At 52.3% G+C, this 19,939-nt stretch overlaps 2 protein-coding genes across 4 annotated transcripts in view; one reads left to right on the plus strand and one right to left on the minus strand.

The window, feature by feature from the left end:
- AHNAK (AHNAK nucleoprotein) overlaps nucleotides 1–19,939 on the plus strand; it is a 108,033-nt gene that overhangs the window by 86,709 nt on the left and 1,385 nt on the right. The window contains exon 6 of one of the 3 annotated variants that reach the window (XM_039860222.1): nucleotides 1,903–2,066. The exons of 1 other annotated variant lie outside the window; for it this stretch is intronic. In XM_039860222.1, the coding sequence (XP_039716156.1) occupies nucleotides 1,903–2,051 (149 nt within the window). In that variant the 3' untranslated portion in view covers nucleotides 2,052–2,066. Of the gene's footprint in view, nucleotides 1–1,902; nucleotides 2,067–12,849; nucleotides 12,915–19,939 lie in introns of those variants that run through there. One more of the 3 variants, XM_039860226.1, reaches the window with a different exon arrangement.
- On the minus strand, nucleotides 2,104–4,977 carry SCGB1A1 (secretoglobin family 1A member 1). The gene is made up of 3 exons (XM_039860242.1): nucleotides 4,821–4,977; nucleotides 2,592–2,779; nucleotides 2,104–2,254 (listed from the first exon to the last, which is right to left on the minus strand). The coding sequence occupies exons 1-3, from the start codon at nucleotides 4,960–4,962 to the stop codon at nucleotides 2,222–2,224; spliced, it is 363 nt and encodes a 120-aa protein (XP_039716176.1). The 5' UTR covers nucleotides 4,963–4,977; the 3' UTR covers nucleotides 2,104–2,221.

The raw sequence follows: 19,939 nt of genomic DNA on the forward strand, positions 1-19,939 counted from the left end.
GGGCGTGGACCCAGCGGAGGAGGGAGCAGTGCGGGGGACGCTCTGCGTTTTGGATTTTGAGAGAAGAGCGCGGGGAAGATTTGAAGGATTTTAGATGGACACGAATGGGTGGCAGGGGAAGGGGGTTTTCACTCGATAAAACTCACTTTGAGCGTGTGCAGAGAATTACTGCTGTGGCCCTAGAGGGGGAGCTGGGAGCCAGTTTGCAGGCCCCTGGGAAGGTGCAGGTGACACTGGTCAGTGTGGCAGGGGTGCACGTGGAGAGAGTTCCCCGAGGGGCTCAGGAGGGAGACCGGCTTCACTGGACATGACGGTGCTGGAGAAGGAGGGGTCAGGATGCTCTTCAAGGAGCAGTGGAGACGGGAGACAGAATTTATTGAGATGGGAAACAGACAAGTAGAGTTGGCCATGTTGGGTGGATGGTAGGATATAGGGGAAGGAGGTCTAGGCTCTATTAGAGGCAGAGACCTAGAGCAAAGGCACTTTAAAAGGTTTTGAGTTTTCTCCCTGGGTTCAAGGGCAGGGCTCAGTGGGGCCTCAAGAAGGGAGCCTCTCCTTAAATCTTAGCTTGAGGGACTCCTGAGCTAAAGCTGGCCTGTCCAAGATACTCTTGCTCTCATCATTCCATGTGTTTTATTAAAGTTTAATCACAGTTTTATCTATCTGCTTGTCTGCGCGTTTATTTTGCGGGAGCTGATGATCTTCCCCGCTAGATTGAGGGCTCCCTACGAGCAGAGGCCACTGTTTGCTTCACTCTGCTATCCTTGGGGCTCAGTGGGGTTCAGGCCCAGAGCAAGTGCTTCATACGTGTTTGCTGGGTCATGAAATCTGCTGCCCGGTTCCCCAGAGTGCCCGCCACTACTCTGAACGCATCGAACATGCCAGTTGGTACCTAGGGATTCATTTCATTCCCAAAGGCTCCTTTGCCACAAGAAAAAAGGGATGTCTGCTTTTCTTTTTGTAGGAAAATTGACTGGACAGGGACTCAGAGAATGGGCGCGAGTTAGAGAGGGGCATTGGGCTTAGAGCCAGAGCATCGCCCAGTGGACGGCAGTAACCAGGTGCTGACCAGTCTGGCTGTGACCCCGCCCTCCAGCCTCTCCTGGGCAGAGATGTCCATAAGCAAGACTGACATGAATGGACGGCTGACTGGCAGGCCTCTGCGACTTGTCCGGAAATGGATGTTTTAACAGTGATAAAAGGTATAAAGGGTCTAGAAAATGCATAAGTAGAGTTTTTGTGTTTTGTTTTTGTTTTGCTGTTTCCATCTCCCTTTAGAAAATAGTTTGACAAATCATTTCATGGAGCAAATATGAACTGAGCAAAAAACTTAACCCGCTATCTTTGAGGCCTCTCCTTAGGGTCTGTCACTCTTCAAAGTCAACCCCAAGACCCTGAGTCCCTAAGCAAGGCATCAAGTCCATTCCTCCCTCCAGCTTATGGGAATCAGATTCCCATAAGAAAGTTTCTTAACTTTCTTATGGGAATCTGATTCCTTCCAGAGGGAAATGGCATCATCGTGTGCTGTGTGTGATATGAGGGACCCTGGTTCAGGGCCACCCAAACCTAACAGGTCCCTACTGTGCTGTCAAAATGCTGGCATTTATCTTTGGGAAGTGGAACTCTCTGGAAAGCTCCATCTTTGCTTGTAGGCATGTTTGGGTAGCAAAATCGCATGAAATATTTCTTTCTCCACCCAAGAAGAGGATCCCAAAGAGACTGGAAGAAACAAAACAGTTAAATTTCAACAGTATAAGAATGAGGATGGGGAGCTCAGCTTGGCTTCAGCCTGAGGTCAGCGCGACAGGATGTGGATGACACCACCACCCCCCACCACCCCACCACCACCCCCTGCTTTCTCCTGTAGGTCAAGTTTGAGCAGGGCCCTCTCTACTTTTCCAGGCCGGCATCTGCCTGTGGGAGGAAGTGTGTGCTGCAGGCCGCTCTTGCTGTCTGTGGTGAGCCAGACTTTGGAACGTGAGGCATGGGCCTGTCCCCAAGAGTTTGCACGGCCTCTGCCTTTCTTTTTGATGCTGCTAACCTTACCCTAGCAGTGGTGGACCTTCTTGATCTAACAGGTAAATAAAAAGGAGACACAGAAGCGAGATGCTTGAACTTTATGGAGGGGAGCCAGGCCGGGCTGGTGGGGAGGGGAGGGAGAGGAGGGAGCCTCTGGCGAGCGGCAGGGGCTTCGGCATTTGGAGGTCTTCAGCTTCCAGATCTAAGCACACTGTGGGCTCTTTATAATTTTTTCCTGAAACAAACAAACAAAAAAAATTAAAAAAAAAAACAAAAAAACCCTGCAAAACAATAGCGAACAAACCTCAAAGCTAAACAATACACAGAAACTTCAATATCAACTAAGAGATTCAGTTTCTCTAGGAGGAGCTCACATCGAAAGGGCTTTGATTATTTCTCAGAAGCCTCTTAGCAAGAAGTGAGATGACTGCATTTGCTTCCGTGGGGACATTTGCGTGGTGACTTTCCTTTCTGGATGAGAAAAGGGTCTGAAAAATGGGCCGACCACGCAGTTGAGCTGGACGGACTTGGGGAACCTGCCGCCCAGCGGCGTGAGGAGAGACGCCACGTACCATGAGCCTCATGATGCTGTCCTTCTTGTTCTCGGGGATCGAGTCTGCCAGCTTCTTCAGCCCGTTCGTTGCAACTTTCATGTCTGCATCGGGGCTGAAAACGTCAACCGCAGTCTCGAAACTCGAAGGTGTGCCCACGAAGAGGGTTTTAACGACATCGAGAAAGCTCGAGCAGATCTCTGCAGAAGCTGGAGCACAGAACAGAGAAAGCACGTGTGCCTAGGCCCTTTTCCAAGCTGGCCAGCCCCGTGGCTGGGCCTGCCCCAGATGCAAAGAGCCAGACCTGTCAGCAAGAGATAGCAGCCTTTTCATCGATAGGATAGACTGTGAAATCTGGTGTTTCGCCAAGCCGTTGGCTTGTGGGTGCTTTGTGGATACTTCCTGGGTTGCAGCCAGATTTTGGTGGCTTGCCTGAGCCTTCCTTGCGCTTCCTGGGTTGGGGTGGGGCAACATGCCACTTGTTCTTTCTGTTAGGGTTCTAAGCAGAGTACTGATAACAGAAGCAGCTGATCTGATTTTTGATGCAGTGTGGGGGCTGGTTAGTGATGGTCTGAGCCACTTGTCATGGGGGGCGCCTGGCAGAGTCAGGCTCTGGCAGGAAGCACCACTTGTACCAGCCAAGAAAGAGCCCTCGATCCCGGCTGGAAGAGGCGTGAGCACCGGGTCTGTGGCACACTCACCTGCAGACAGACATGCTTCTTGTGTCTATTCCTTGCCCTGCTGTGTTCCCTTCACCTGGAGCTCGCCCCAGGTTGTGTTCCTGCCCCCAGGAACACAGAGGTGTGTGTGTGTGTGTGTGTGTGTGTGTGTGGTGTGGGAGGAGTCATTTTCTACTTCCTGCGTGCCTCACCTTCCCAATGAGTCTCAAAGCCCCATCTTTGAATTCTCTGCCTCATTGTGCAAATTGGGCTTTTCTGCCTGGACTCCAGGCCCCACCCAAAGTGACCAGTCCAAGCGAAACTCTCTCCAGAACTTAGATTCCCTGCTTGGCAACTTACTGCATCATTGGGCCAGTTACTGTATCCTTCTGTAGCTGAGTTTTCTCATCTGTAAAACGGGGGATAGCATCCCCACTTCACAGGGTTGTGTAAGAATGAAAGAGAGAATATGTAATAGGGTTTCGGAACAGCGAGATAAGGGCTTTAACTAAACATTAGCCATCTCGTTGTTGTTAGATGCGCACACTCCAACACGCGAACGCATCCTGGATCCGCCTCTTCACAGAGTCCAGCCCTGCCTTACTGAGCAGTCCCATCTACACGCAGCACTGAGGTCTTCTAGTTAATGTACATTTCAGTCCTAAATGTTATTTCTCCTTTAAAACAAAGGTCCCTACACAAATAGTTGTTCCCACTTGCTCTCGGTTTGGGCTTTCTAACTCCCCCGTCACCCTCCAGGGTCGTAAAACTTATCTCTGTGGGTATTATGAAACTTTCAAAGTGAATTCATTAGAATTCGTTCAAAAAACTTTTGTTTGTTTATTAAAAGGAGTAGAAGAGGCTGATGCAGATTTAAAAATAGTTAGGAATTTAAAAAGTTCCCAAGAGATCAGTGGGCTTGTAGGGAGGTGTCATCCACCTTCCTCCTCTCTCTCTGTCCCTCTGTCTCTCTCTCTGTCTCTCTGTCTCTCTGTCTGTTTGTCTCTCCCTCACCCTGCTTCCCTCCTTCCCTCTTAGTGACATCTGCAACGGTTCAGAGACTCCTAATCCTTGTGCAGAGGACAAAAATGTTTAGAAAACCCCACTCTGGGTTGGCGGTTTCCCAAAAGGAAGATCCCTTTCTAGAATATTCCTCTCTGCCCAGAAAGGGAGAGCTTGCCTTGGGTTGCGTTTCTCTTGGAGACATGAGGTTCTGCAGTTGCTTCCAGCCCCTTTAGCTGCCAGAGTCGGGCGGAGACCCCAAACCTGGAGGCTTGGCACCTTGGGGTCTGTCTAAGACTGGGCTTTGGGAGCTGGTTATACGTCTTCTGTCGGCCGCTCACCGCAGACACGCGTTTACGTGGGTCCCCTCTATCCCTCCCTCCCATCTATTTCATCCCCTGGAATTCTGAGGGTGTCGGATATCGGAGATGGGTTTTTTTTTCAAGTTTCCCCACAGCCTCAGGGGTCTCCCGGCTTCCTGACCAGGCATCAGCATCTATACAGAGGGCACAAACAGCTGCCCCTCTCCTAAGCAAGAAGTGGGTGGCAGGGCGAGTCCCCGAGCCTGGCCTGGAGGAGGGGCACTCACCAGGGCTGCAGCAGAGAGCCAGGGTGACCAGGGCGAAGGCGATAGCCGGTTTCATGATGGCAGCAGGCTGGTGAGTTGAGTGAGGCTCTGGCCCTGGTGTGGTTTCGTGGTCTTGTGTGAGATGTGCCCATGAAGTGCCCATTGAGTGCCTTTTTATAGGATCCAGGCTATCCCCAGAGGGAGGGGGTGGGAAAGGTCGCCACTTACAGCACCACATTATTTACTTGGGCATCAGCTTGGTGGAAAAAGCAAATATTCTCTTTTCCCAGCCCAGTTTCTATTCCCACGGAAACTGAGCCCACACAATGGGCCACATGGGTGGGAGGGAGAGCCAGGTATGTGGACCTGAGTCAGAGGGCGTGGAGACCTGGCCACCTGTGCCACTCTGGGCCTGAACACTGGGGCCGTCCAGACCAGCAGAAACAACCGTAGAGCCCACCTGGATCCGTCACCTCAGGAGAAACTCAGGCCCATGGCCCGCCACATGGCAACGAGAGGACTAGGACTTGGGACCCCCGATACTCCATCGGGCTCCCTCCGCGGCCCCCCTCCAGGGAAGGCAGCTGGCCCTCCAGTCTTGAGAGTCGCATGAGCCAGGGCAGCACTGTGGTCAGACTCAGGGGAGACCCCGAATGGAGGCGCGTTGACCGCTAAAGGACTTCTCCAGAAGCCCAAGCCCCAGGCAGGCTGGGGAGTGTGCCTCTCCGGGCTGGGCCTGTTTCCGTCGAATCTGTCCGAGCCCCACCTCCCGGATGGCCTGGCCCGGGGCACCTGCGGCCATTATCTCGCTGACCCTCTTGACATTTCCTCTTGAGCGGTTTGCCCTCGCACATTCCCACGGCTCTCTCCTTTCCCATTTCCCTCGCTGAACTTCCTTCTTGTTCTTCAGATGTTTGTTCTTTACTGACTGCACTCACGCCCTCAGTGTTCCCGGCCTTGGCCCTGGCCTCCTTCTCACCACTTCCGGTGGCCGTTCCTTTTCTCTCAACGCCCGAGCCTGGAGCACAGGCCCGGCCTGGTCAGAGTGAAGTCCCGAGCTGCCTCCCGCCTCCCCGCCTGCCCTCTGCTGCCGTCCTGAGCAAGGCCATCTTTAGATCTTTCTAAAACCCACTGGTCATATCATTTGCCTTCTCGAAACCTGTTTAAAGCTTCCTTTGGCCGATGGGGTAAAATCCACCTGTGATTTACAGGACCCGCGTCTGCGGGCCTTGGCTGACCATGTGAGCCTCACTCCTCCGCTACCCCACACGGTGATCTCACCCTGCCTTCGTGTTTGTGGATTCGGGAACATTCCATGTTTTTCTTCACGCGTTTCTACTTGTCCTCAAGCGATGCCTTGTGCCTGGAAAACATCTCCTGCCTTATCTGCTTCTCCAAATCCTATTGGTACTTCCAGATTTCACCACGTGTTCATTCATTCATTCAACAGATCCCAAGCACCTATTATGTGCCAGGCACTGTGCTAGGAGTTGGAAATGGGGGTGGACATGGAGAGGCACCGCCTGGAGCCCCTTCGAGAAACACTTGCCACCAGCTGCTGTGAGGAGTGTGGCCCCGGGTACTCTGAGACGGGATGAGGTGGGATGGGGGTGACAGAGCAACTCAGCGGAAGGGATGGTGGGCTTAAGACCAACCGATGGCAGTGGGGTGAGGATCTGAGACATGCACAGGAGGTTGGAGAGGTGGCGGTGGGTGGGAGAGGAGGGGGCCTCAGGACGAGTCCAGTGGGTTTCCTGAGAGGCAGCTGGGTGCATGGAGTGCTATTTCCTGACCTAGAGAAGGCTTGACAGGGCTGGGGACATGACCTGCAGTTCCCGTCAGTGATCACTCTCACCGTGAGCCTCTATTCCCTTCCTTATGTGCCCACCCTACGGTGTTTTAGTTTTGCGATTCTTTACGTAATGGCTGCTACATAGGAATCATGAATCGATGAATGAGGCCTTCGCATCGTGTGACATTCGGAGGCTCGGAGGCGCCTTCCCACGGCTGAGGGCACAGGTTCTAAACCAGCCCCGCATGAGGACTTGTCCAGTGAGCTACCGTGCCCATCTCAAGAAACGCCTGCCGCTGAAAAACCAGGAGAGGAAAATCTGAACCGAGAATGGAAGGATCTCCAAGGAGGCTGAAAAGAGCGGGAAAAAAAGGCCGACCGCGGTGAGAAACAGAATGAAAAGGGCAACCCCGCCGGAAGTGGACGGTGCCGGCCGTTTCCTGAGAGGGGAACCCCGTGGAGGGGACACGGGGAGCACGAGACACTGCGAGCCCTTCGGTGACCTTCGACTTCGGAATCGTATAAATATATCGTGGATTCCAAAAAAGAACCAAATAACTTTTAAAAGGAGAGAACTGTTCTGACACGTGCAGCAACATGGAGGGACCTGGGACACTGTGGTAAGTGAAGTCAGCCAGTCACAGAAGGACAAGGGCTGTATGCGTCCACTTCATGAGGTCCCTGGAGAAGTCAGGGTGGATTTGCCCTGGTTCTCAACAGCCACCACCTCAACAGCCACCACCAGGTGTCCTAGTGGAAGACAGGCTCTTCCATCCTGGTTTTTGAGAGAGACTTGCTTGGTGTGTGTGTGGAGGGGAGGTCTTTTCTCCCCTCCTGACTAGAAGCGGGGGTGGGTGTGTGTATGTGTGTGTGTGTGTGTGTGTGTGTGTGTGGTGGCCCCTCCCCTACACACATTCGGGGTGTGTGTGTGCACACATGGTGCCAGGTTGGTGATCTGCGTTCAGCACCTCTAAAGAGCCTGCCCGGGCCCCCCATAGAGGTCTGGTAGCAGTGAGCGTGGAAGGGCCGGGCCGACAACAGCCCCCAGTCTACGCTGCCAGAGGTATTGACTGAGACCAGACGTTCACCCTGAGCTCAGCGCTTGGCTACCCTAACGAGCAGGAAGCTGGGGTGCAGCCTGTGCTGGCATCTGGCTTACTGCAAGTCCCAGCACGGCCCAGAAAACAGGTTGGAGGCTGTGGGTGGGCCATTCTGATCCTATCCATCCGGCTGGGCTGCTGGAGGGGGACTGGTCCGGCCACAGGCTCACGGGGTCAGCTCATGGGTCATCAGAGGAGTTGAGCCTCCTCCCTCCACCCTGGGCTTCCAGCGCTGGGCTCCTTCAGGAAGCAGCTCCTGAGCAGAGTGGATTTACCCTTGTGACTTAGATCTATTCTCTTCTGCCTTGGTGCCTCCCCTGGCTGACCCTCGCGTGGCACCTTTTGGATGTTCCAGCCATTTTGTCCACTGGCCTTGGGGCATAGGGCCTGTGAACTTTCAGAGGGCCTAAAATGTTGTCATGTATCTGTTGGCTCCAAAATACAAAAAGAAAATCTCAAAATTGTAATATATGAATATCTATTTAAGTAATAGCTTACTGCAACTCAGTTCAACTATGATATAGTTATATACAGATGCAATCAAGTTTAAATCGTATGAACCAAAGGCATAATCTAGTCCGAGGATCAGATTTATTAAACGTACTCAAGCCGCTTCAAAAGTTTAGAGCCAACATTATATTTATGGTGAGAAGTGTGTGTATTTTAATATGTTTGAATCTGATACGGGGTGGGAACATCAAAACTTGGAGGGCCTCACATCCTGCTCGCCCAATACCAGGACTTGGGGCCACAGCAAAGCACAGCCACCATCGGAAGAGGCACGGAGGGGTCAGAGGGAAGAAATATCTCCGCTGCTCTCTTGTTCTAGCCTCTGATCTGTAGCCAGCATTCAGCCAGCAAGGGAGCCCTGGTTTTGCGATTTTTAGAGGTCAGTCTCCCGGAGCACAGAGCATATGGGAGGAAGCTGGAGAGCGAATGGAAGGGTGAGTGTCAACTACAGAATAAACAGCAGACAGCGGTATCATTCTTCATGTACAGCTCTAGAGCTCACTTTTCCCACTTGATATTATGTCTTGGATAGCTTTCAAATCTTTGGCATTTATGGATAGACTTGATTTTTTTTTCATGCTACAGAATATCCCTTTGCGGAATGTTATATAATTTAAGTTACCGGTACCTGTATTGTTTCCAGTTTTTCTGCCATTACAAACCACACAGTGACATATGAGCCTCCTCGGGGGAGAAGCCTGGGTTTAGACTTTGACTTTCCCAAGCGAAGCCTGCCCTTTCGAGGGCAGAGGGTTGGTTGGTTGTGAATGTCAGGACTGGGGAGGTGGGCGTGGGAGGGTGTCAGGGGTTGCTGAGGGTGGGTGTCAACTGCAGAGATCTTGGTCATTTCTCCAGGGCAAGTTGTCCCTCAGTAGGCCACATACTGAAAACTGTCACAGATGCAAATGTGGGCTGCTAACTGGCATCCTGTGGGCACCCAACATCCACCCACCAGCTGTAAATTGTACTTAGGCACAAGCCACCTGACTTCCGGTGTTTCTGGAGTTTCGGGGAGGGGCGGGGGTGCAGCAGTGTAGACCTGCTGAGGATCTGAGCACTTTCTTGGCTCCCCAGCCAGGCTGATAGATGAGCTGAAACTTAGGGGCTGAAAGGGTGGGGTGGGGCTGGGAGCTGGGGAAGTGTCTTCCGGAAGCCAGGGCTCCCAGGCAGAACCAGCAAGTTCTTTGCCCGGGGATCACCTCCCTCCCAGGGTCAGGGACAGTCAAGTTGATGTAAGTCCCTGTTCTGCAGGGTGGAAACTGGTTCCCTCCCATTTGACAAGTCCACTTTAGGGATCTGGGCTGCAGGTTTAGGGGTTGACAGCACATGACACGATTCACTTCTTGCCCTTTCTCAGGAGGCTTGCACGCTTTATGGCCTAATTCTGCAGGTTCTTTGTTCTGGCTGAGTCACCCAGGCCCTGCCAGCCTCCATCTCTGCCCTTTCCCACCTTCCCTGCCCTGCACTTGGTTCCCACCAAAGACTTGGCAGGTCACCGCTGAGGCCCCTCTGCCCCAGCACCTCATGGTGGGTTGTATGGCCCTGCTTTCTGCTGTCGTTGGGACATGAGCTGACATGGCCAGCAGACATGGGTCAGGGCCCAGCTCTGCTGCTGGCCGGACGAGTGGCTCTGTGGGGCTGCAGTTGTCCTGCACGCATGGGGACAGGGAGAGACAACTCAGACTCCTTCTGGCTCTTAATCTGAGACCCAAAGTTGCCCAGTGAGGCTCTGGTTCTGTGTCCTCCACCTAAGAGCCTCTGCTGTCCCCTCTGGGCACCAGGCCACTTTTGGTCCATCGGAGTGATTTAGGGTCCTCAAACACAGGTGTTCACAAGCGAAATAGAACTTCTTTTATCTGTTCTATCTCTCTATCTATCTATCTATCTATCTATCATCTATCTAACTATCATCTATCTATCTATTCCATTTATCATCTATCTATCTATCTATCTATCATCTATCTAACTATCATCTAGTCTATCTATCTATCTATCTATCATCTATCTATTCATTATCTATCTATTATCTATCTAGCCCATTCATCTATTCATCTACATCTTATCTATCATCTATCATCTATCTATCTATCTATCTATCTATCTATTCATTTACCATCTAACTATCATTCATCTATCTATCTATCTATTCATCTATCATCGATCTATCTATTCATCTATTTATATCTATCTATCTATCTATCTATCTATCTATCTATCTATCTATCTATCTATCTATCAGCTATCATCTATCATCTCTCTCTCTCTCTCTTTCTCTCAAATTTGAAACCCAAATAAAAACAACTAGTGATCTAACTGACAGAATTAAAGCGACCGACCATGTGGGCGACCAACTATAACTGGGAGTTCTTAGAAACAATTTCCAAGAAGAATATAACGTTTATGAAAAGATAGGCAATAACCTCGACAGTAACCAGCGGATGTTTACAAACTAGACTTCGGGCATTTTTCAGGTGGCAGCATCCTACCACTGACACGGTTTAGAAATGCTGGCGATGGTGATTATATAAAGCATACTTTCTATCTAGGGGGTTCTATCATTGTTTTTGAATCTGCTTACGGCCCACGCCTGGAATGGGTGCCAGGAAGCTGGTTTCAGCACGGACCACCAAGGGTGGCGACACTCTGCTCTTTATCTGCTGGCAGCCCTGGGAGTTCTTTTCTAGTCTGGGGGTGTGACGGGAGCTCTGGAGGTCTGGCTGCTTTTCCAAGCCTAGATGGAACTGCAAAAGCCAGGAAAAGACTTTTCCCTCCGTCACAGCCCTTCCCCGGGGCCGCCTGAGTCAGGGGAAGAACCCAGAGAGGAAAGGGAAATAAGAGAAAATCACAGAGGTTAATGTTTCAAAAACTGCCGCCTGCAAGTGTAGAGCTTGGAAGGAATCTCCTCCACCGGTACCCCTGGGGAGCCAGCTGGGCGCACGCTGCTGCATCCGCTGCATCCACTGCGGGGAGGCCAGGTGAGGTCCTCGCCGTTCATTCAGGCTGACAGCACAGCAGAGGCCAGGTCCAGGCCTCGCAGATCGCAAAGTGGTTCTTTGCAGTTGCCTCTGGCTCATCCAAATACGAACTCCGGGAAAGCAGCCTCTGTGATCTTAAACATCTGCTCCACCCTTTTATGTTCTAGAGAAGGAGTCTCAGGCTCAGAGAGATGCTGGCGCTTGTGAGCAGTGGCACAGAGTCAGGGGCAGAGATAGAACTTGAAGCCAGGCTCTGAGATGCTCTGCGCAGGGGTCTTCCTGCCGTTTTGAAATGCAGAGCACAGCTCTGTTGTGTATTGCTCAGCTCTGAATGCACCCAACAAACATCCTAGGAGCAAACACACTTCAATGCATTTATGCTCTGAACCTCATAGACCCTTGGGGCTTATAAAACTGCTGAAAAACAACCACGCTGGCTGTCATTCACTTTCCTCTAAAGTCAGCGGTGGGTCTTTTCTGGATGGATTCATAATGCCAGAAACCAGGATCACGAGAGAACACTCATCATTCAATCTCAGAGGCTGGAGATGGTCAGGCGAGGGACAGTTTCACAGTGACCCAGGCCAGTGCCAGTCAGAGCGCCTGGCCTGAGGGGACAGAAAGTGTCGGGGCTGCCTCTTTAGGCCTCTGGCTCAGCATAGGGGTTCACGTCCAAGGTCAGAGTCTCCGCCCAAAGTGCCCCCATGAGGTTAATTCTCCCCAGAGCAGCCAGAGTGATCTTTTAAAATGTAAACCAGATCGGGTCACTTCTCTGTATAAACTTTTCCTGGCGTCCCACAGCGCTTGGAATAAAATCCGAAATCTCACCTGGTCCACGACCCAGGGTGGCCTGTTCCCTATCTCTCCCTCAGTGACGCAGGACTCTGGGGCCACTCAGACCGGGCTCCTCCCGGGGGCCTTTGCTCTTGTTCTCTCTGTCTGGACGCTCCAGCCGAGATGGTTTCCCGATTACCTCCTATCGTTGTCATAGAGCTGTCAGCTCATAAGTCCCCTCTGAGGGGAGCCTTCCCCGATCCCCAGTTGTCCCCTCCCTGGTCACTGTGGGTCTCAGGATCCAGCTTTGTCTCCTTTCAGAGGCTTTGTCACCATCTGAAATGATCTCGTTTATGTATTTATTTGTTTATTATCTGTCTCTCCCTAGAATGTAAGCTCGTGCTCACCTATGATTCTCCAGGGCCCAGCAGATAGTAGGTGCTTATTAAATATTCATTGGGTGAATGAATGGGGCTCTGAGCCTTTCGTCCTCCAGCCCCAAGCACTCCCTCCAGGTTCATTTCCAGGTGTCTGTGAGTATCAGTGGGGATGATGTGTATAGCACGTACTAAATATTGACGTGCTCAGTGTTTTCTGTGACAATTATTACAGCTCACGCCTCGGGCCTGGCCTCAGCAATTGCTCCATTGCCTGAAATTCGCTCAGTTGTCTCGCCCCATCTCCCCCTCCTGAAATCCTTCTTACTTGCAAGACCGAAGCCATAGGCAACCTTCCTCAAAGTCTCTTCCCGCCTCTTAGGGAGAATCTGTCATGAACAGTGACAACAACAGCAATGACTCATACCGACCCTCTGCCAGGCGCCGGGCTAAATGCATTCTCTTCTTTAACCTTCACTGAAAGCTGAGGATGTGGCTACTATTCCTGTTCCCATTTCACAGATGGAGGAAGGAGGCTCGGAGAAAGTTGCCCGAGGATTCGTCGTCCTTAAGAAGAGGCGCCAGGATCTACACCCAGGGCTCCAACCCGTGATCTGCACCCCCTTGGCGGAGCCCGCCGCGCTCTGGCCCCACCTCTCTGCCTGATCCCACTGACCGTCCCCATCTCTGGGCCCTGCGTCCTCCTCGCTGTTCCTGGAACCCCGGCTCACCGCGAGTCTCAACAACCATCGCTGGGTGGGACCGAACCTAATTCTGGCCCTTCCGCCTTCACCCCAAGCGCCTGCCCTTTCTGGGGTGGCGGTGGAAAGGGACCCTTTTTCTTTATCTTTTATTATATTAATTATTTTAAAAATAATTTTATAACCAATAAAAACGTTGATTCCATAGAATTACATATGAAAAATCTGAAGGAAAATCAGATTATGCACTGGGAAGGGATTGGCAGGCTCTCGGTAAACAGAGAACAATTACTGTAAATGTCACCTTAATGTTTTATGTATAATGTATTTCTCTGTGGTCCAAACCACTAAAGGGTAAGTTTTAAACTACAACACTGACCGAAGTAATTAAGTCTCCTCTCTGTCTCTCTCTCTCTCTCTCTCTCCCTCTCTCCTCTGGAGGGTTGGACCTTGCGTGGAGAGGTCTGTGCCCCGAGCTGGCACTTCTGGGACTCTGTCCTCCCAATAGGCTACAGTGCCCAGTGTGTGGATATTTCGAATACGCAGAACGTTGAGTGTTTTCTTCTGGCCTCAGAGGTCTGACCTGTAAGTTGGGGCTGATGGAGACCACAGCCAGCCCTCCCTGAGGGGCCGTCGGAGTTCAGTCAGGGATGGGAGGAAGTCAAGGCTTCCAGAGGCCTCGGCTCGAGTGGAGGGAGGACTGTGGTGTGGACAATGACGCTGGTCATCCAGGCCCAAGGCGCTGCCTCAAGGGACTCCCAATCATGTGGGGAGGCAGCTGGACAGAGGCGACCGCAGTTCACGGGGCAGTCGCCTAGGAGCTGCTCAGAAGAGGAAAAGACGACTCCCGAGTGCGGGCAGGGAGGCTTCCTGGAGGAGGTGTCTTTGAGCTGGGTCTGACAGGCTGGGAGGAGTCAGGGTCAGAGCAGGGCAGGGGGAGGCCTGGCACCTCCGTCTGCTGTTCCCTCGTTCATCGCTCGTTCATTAAGGTCTTGCCACATGCCAGGCCTGGTGCTGGTGCCGGGGACACCGTTTAGTGTGGGAAACAAATGCAAATCGCCACGGTGACCATTCCCATGAAGGAGGGACTTGGGCGCGTTAGAGGGGTCATGGGGTTGGGGTGCTGGAGGAAGCGTCCCTTGGGTGAGCTCTGTGAGGTCAATGGGCGTCGTCTAGTGAAGAGGAAGAAAGAGCCTTTTGGGCAGAGGGTAGAGTGTGCGTGAAGCTTGGTGGCCAGAGGGATCGGGGCACGTACAAGAAGCCAGCACGGCAGGAGCCAAGGTGCTGGACGGGGCTCGAACCTCAGGGCGGGGCCCATCCACCCAGAGCCTTGAGTGCAGAGGGGCGTTTGGGTTTACCTGGGTCACAGGATGCTGTGAAAGGTATTGCAAAAGATGACAAGTGTTGGAGAGGATGCAGAGAAAAGGATCCATTGTTGGTGGGATTGCAAATGGGCACAGCTACTATGGAAAACAGGACGGAGGTTTCTCAAAAAATTAAAAATGAACATAAAGCTTTTGACCCAACAATTGCGCTTCTGGGTATTTATCCAAAGAAAACCAAAACAATAATTTGTAACGATCTATGCACCCCAATATTCATGGCAGCATAATTTACAATAGCCAAGATATGGAAGCAACCTAACTGCCCATCAACAGACGATTAGATAAAGAAATTGTGGTTCATATATATCATGGAATATTACTCAGCCATTAAAAAAAATGAAATCCTACCATTTGCAATGACATGGATGGACCTAGAGGTTATTATGCTGGGTGAAATAAGTCAGACAGAGAAGATAAATACCATATGATTTCACTTATATGCGGAATCTAAGGAACAGAAAACAAACTAATCAAAAACAGACTCACGAATAGAATGGACAATTTAGTGATAGATGGAGGGAGGGGGGTTGGGAGGCTGGGAGAATGGGGTGAAGGATTAAAGAGAACAAATTAGCAGTTGATGGATGGTCACGGGATTGGGGAGCATGGCAGAGGGAATGCAGTCAGCATGAATATGATGGCCAGGTGGAGGGCCCGGGGAGGGAGGGAGCAAATGGGGGGACGGTTTTCTGAACTATATAGATGTCTAACCAATGTACTGTATATTTGAAACTAATTTAAATAAATAAATTTAAAAAAAAGAAAGTTCAAAAGAAAAGGAATTGAAGGGGTTGAGGCTGTGGTGGAGGCCGGACTGGGGGCAGAGGGCACGGGGGAGGGGATGCATCCAATGACTGGTAGGTGGAAGGCAACAGGGTTTGTTGGGGTGGGGTAGGTGGGCAAACAGGCACCAGTCCCACAATGCAATTCACAGAGTCTTCTAGAAGCACCAGGCCGGAGGGCAGGTTGGGTTTGAGGTGGGGTTTGAGTTCATTGTGTTTTTACTTTGTGGTTCTGGCTGTCATGTTTGTTACATGAATGTGAACGATCCCCTTGCTGGGCCCATGAACTTGGATTCAGACAGGGATGCCATCTGCACACACACACCCACGGGGCCTGGACCAGCCACTGCCCCCCAGCTCTGCCTCAGCCTGGCTCTGCCCAGAGCCCTACAGGCTTCTCATCATCAGAGAAAAGAGTCGCCTAGAGAAATGACCCCTGAGGGAGAATATGGGGCTGGCGACCAGGGTACCCTCCACGTAGTGCCCTCTTGTGCCTGTCTGGTGCTCAGCTCCTTGCCACCCCCATCCCTGCTCACCCTGCCCCACCCTCATCCTCAGTGAGCCCTGCCCCCTTCTCCTCCAGGCCCCGACCTGCTGGAGCCTCTGCCCAGAGAGCCTTCACTGTGACCAGGACCTGACTCTTCTCCCTGACAGCAAGGAAGACCCCCTAACCCAGTGAACTGGCTAGTGGGATGCGGAGGCACCCTGTGGGCCCCGCCTCCGGGCTGGGTGTCAGGACGGGGTGGTGGGCAGGGCTGGCCGTGTTTGCCTAGGGCTCAGGGTGAGTTTGCCCCAGCCGTGGTGACCAGGGCTGAGGCCCGGGCTGTCATCCAGGCTCCCTCAGGCGTCTCTATCTGCTAGCTTGGAAAGTTACATCTCTCTGAGCCCCAGTTTTCCCATTTGAAAAACGGCATAACATCCGGCAGAATGCTAGGGTGAGAGATGGGTGGTGGCCACGTGTTTGGCCTCGGCCGCTCCCTGTTCTGACCCTGGAGCGAGGAGCCCTGAGGTCCGGCCCCAGCTCCGGGAAGAGGCTCCCCCAGGCCCGGAGGGCTCGTCAGGCCGTCCTCACCCAGGCGGCCGCCAGCAGCTGAGCTCACGGGCTGGGCCTCAGGGCCACACATCGGTTGTTCTCCGTCCCGGGAGCGAGTCCAGACGCAAGGGGAGGGCGTCTGATTCTCACTGTGCGGCCCGGGCCGTCTCTAATTCCTCTGGCATCTGGGCTTCTTTTCAGAAGGAGGAAGATGCGCTTAACCAGTTGTGACCCAACTGGGTGCTGAGGACAAAGCTCCTACTAGTTGTGTGACCTGGGAAGGTACTCGTTGCCTCTGAGGGTCAAGGGCCCCATTTGGAAAATGGGAATGATTTTTTTCTGCTCCGCCTTCTCCACAAAATTAGAAATAGATGTGAAAACGTTTTGTAAACCATAAAATATGAAAGTGGGGTTCTCCTTTGGGTTGTCTCCGGACCTTGCCCCACACAGGGCCTGTCAGCTGAGCACCTGCCCACACATCGATAGCAGTCCAGGCAATCTTTGGGCTCACAGAACAGAGGCCCATTTTAGGAGTTGCTGGCTGATGACCCTGAAGAGTGAGTGGCAGGGGTTCAAAACAGAAAGTGTTCACGCCGGCTGGCTTGGGAACTAAATAACACAATAATAACAGCCGACACTTACGAGCGCTTACTATGTGCCCACCACACTTCTAAGAATTTCCCAGGTATTAACGAATGGGGCCTCACGACAGCCCCCCGAGAGAGGCAACTATCTTCCCCCAAAACACCTTTAAGGGTGGAAAGGCATTTTGGGAGGGGAATTGGGGGTGCAGAGGCCTCCCCCGTGCTGGGCCAGTGGGGCCTTGGAAGCCCGCCGAGGGGTTTAGGGTGGTGACAGTCGGCAGCGGGACCCTAAGGCTCTCGGATGGAAGGAATGGAACTCCTGGCAGGAGGAGCCGTGATCAGGGCTTCGGGGTTCGAGAGTCCGAAGGATGAGGGGGATTCCTCATGCTTCTGTCTTCATATTTGAGCCCAGGCCCAGCTGCCACCCGAGTGGCCCCCACAGGAAGGCAAAGCTGGGCGGTCTGTGATGCAGGGGCCGAAGGTCTCAGAACCCAGGTAGGCGAGGGTGGCAGCTGAGTGGCCTTGAGCGGGTTCCCAATGTGCCATACCCCATCCTGGGACCGGACTCCAGGAAGGGCAGGGTGGCCCTGCCTGCTGGGTTTTAGAGGAGCCTGGAGCTTTCTGCCCACACGAGTAAGACAATGATGCTGTCCCAGTTAGAGTCCCCTGTGCGGCCTGGCCAAGGGCTGGCCCAGCTGGGTGGTGGGGTTGTGGCCCCAACGGTCAGAAACAGGAAGCGCTGCTGGAACCATCTCTCTCAAATAAAATAAAGCCCCTCCCTACGAAGGCCGCTGCAGAGCTGGCCACAGAGGAGGCCTTCCAGGCTGAAAATTCGGGTGCAAACACACTGTGGGGTGCTCTGATGACAGCAAGGCAGATGTGTTTCTGCCTTGGCACTGGCCGCCTGTTCTCCGTGGCACACCCGAGTGAGGGCTGGGACTGGGAACGCTGGGTGTAGGGGTGGGGGCTTCAGCTCTGCAGGGCCCCCGCCCTGCGTCCTGGCCATTTCTGCAGGAGAGCAGTTGACAAACATGCTGGAATTTTGAAGGAAGACAGGGACAGGGTGGGGAAGGGTTTAGGGGAAAGAAGAGACAGTTTTGAGTCATGAGGCATCCAGAGTGTGATATCTGGGCCAGAGCCAGAGATAAGATGAACTCAGATGGCCGGGAAGATTGGGGAGGCCCTGGGGCGAAAAGGCCGGGGTGGGTGAGGTCACAAGGCCTCGGTGAGCTGAGGGGGCCCGAGGGAGGGGAGCGGCACGGACAGAGGCAGAAAGGGAAGAATACGCCTTGGTCTTTCTTACTTTTTAAAAAATTAAACACTTGATGTCTGACTAGAACGTAAGGGGTGAGTTCAGGAGTTCAAACCCCCGGGAACCTGGCCCTGGGCGGACCGTGGAATGTTGTTCTAAAAGGCGGGAGAACCCCAGCCTTTGTCCTCATCCCACGGTAAATATTCCCGGATTTGGTATGACACTGGCATCCACTTGTACTAATCTGTAAATACTTCTGGAAACTGCCTTTTGCCCCAGAGGCACTCGGGGTGGCCCTTGCTAACCCTGTGGCAGATCTGGGGAAAGGTCGCTGGGCACAGCTAGGAAGGGGAAGGGACCTGGAAAGAGGTGTCCGGGGCAGGTTCCGAGCAGGAAGGGTGGTGGCCGGTCCTTTCCTGGTGGCTGCACAGGGTGAACTTGCTCCCCACCTGCTCTTCCGACTCCAGGTCACTCTTTGCCAAACTTCTGGGTGGCTCCTGGTGCTTTTGGCACAAGCCACATTTCCCTTTCCAGACCTTAGGCCCAGTCCCGTTCCCACAGCCTGGCGCTGTCGGCTTCTGCTGCAGGAGGGCCCGTGGCGTTTCTGTTTGAAATGGGCCGCCTGGCCCCCGGCCCCCGGTGATATGTTCTGGCCACATGCTCACCTTATCCCAGGAGGGGGCAGGCAGCCAGACCAACTGAGAAGGTGTGACACAGCCCGAGCCTGGCCCTAACGACCCAACAGGTCAGAAAAAGCCTGGCCCTAACTAGCCAACAGGTCAGGCTTGTTAGGTGAGACCTAGGGGCACAATCACCAATCCAGGCAAGGGACAGGGTCGGACAAACCTGCCACCAGGGACGTTTTTGAGAAAACTGGAGAGGTTTGAATCTTGACTATTACGTAAGGCAAAAGTCTGACGTCAAAAAGAGGATCGTCAACTGAAAAAAAGCACGTATGGTATGATCTCATTTTGCAAAAATATTAATGAAGGTACAAGGTGTTAATAGTGATAGTCACGGGGTGATAGCAAATATTTCCCCTTTTTTCTTATTTTTGTGGATGTGTTTCCTCAATTATTTAAAAGTTTTTGTTAATTTATTTTCCCCCTTCTACCATGCACAGAGATCCCTTTTATTGTATGAAAAAGTTATTTTTAACATTAAAAAAAATTAGTAAAAAATTGTTACCCTGCAAGATAGCAATCCAGGGACTGGGCTTTCTGTGCTGAAGCCTCAGGTCTACAGGGCTGGAAAGAACCAACCTCTTTTCTCCTTTGCTCCCAGCCATAGCTTAGAACCCAGACCCCATCCGAGCTCTGCACAGCATCCAGAAAGTGCTGATAACTGTATTGCAAGAGATAGTGAATTCTGAGATGATCATTCATGAAAGAAAGGAGGAAGGAAGGAAGGAAGAGAAAGAGAGAGAGAGAGAGAGAGAGAAAAGAAAGAAAAGAAGAAAAGAAAGAAGAAAAGAAGAAAGAAAGAAAAGAAAGAAAAGAAAGAAGAAAGAAAGAAAAGAAAGAAGAAGAAAAGAAAGAAAGAAAAGAAAGAAAAAAGGAAGGAAGGAAGGAAGGAAGGAAGAGATTCAGCCTGGTTTCACTATGACCTAATGAGCCTCCCCTGTAATCTGAAAATCCAACTTCATTTTGATAGCAGGCTGGGAAAAGAAAGCAGGACGTGAAGGACGAAGTCGTCAAAGCTCCCTCTTCTTTCCTGCTTCCCACGCGGAGCGCCTCTGGGATTGTCCCTCGCTCTCGGCTGGGCCGGTTGCTGTGAGTGGTTTGATGGGGACAGTCCTGTCGGGGCCACAGGGTGAGAGAACAGGGAGGGTGACATCAACCTCAGTTTAACCCCGGGCAGAATGAGTGCCCTGGA

This window comes from Pteropus medius, unplaced genomic scaffold, assembly GCF_902729225.1.
Source record: "Pteropus medius unplaced genomic scaffold, Ma_sr-lr_union100, whole genome shotgun sequence".
Lineage (NCBI taxonomy): Eukaryota > Metazoa > Chordata > Mammalia > Chiroptera > Pteropodidae > Pteropus > Pteropus medius.

Coding starts and splice junctions, on each gene's coding strand:
- SCGB1A1 (XM_039860242.1), bottom strand. CDS start 4,962: ATGGGCACTTCATGGGCACATCTCACACAAGACCACGAAACCACACCA. Junction 2,780..4,820: donor GGCTCTCTGCTGCAGCCCTG/GTGAGTGCCCCT, acceptor TCTGTGCTCCAG/CTTCTGCAGAGATCTGCTCG. Junction 2,255..2,591: donor ACAGCATCATGAGGCTCATG/GTACGTGGCGTC, acceptor TGTTTGTTTCAG/GAAAAAATTATAAAGAGCCC.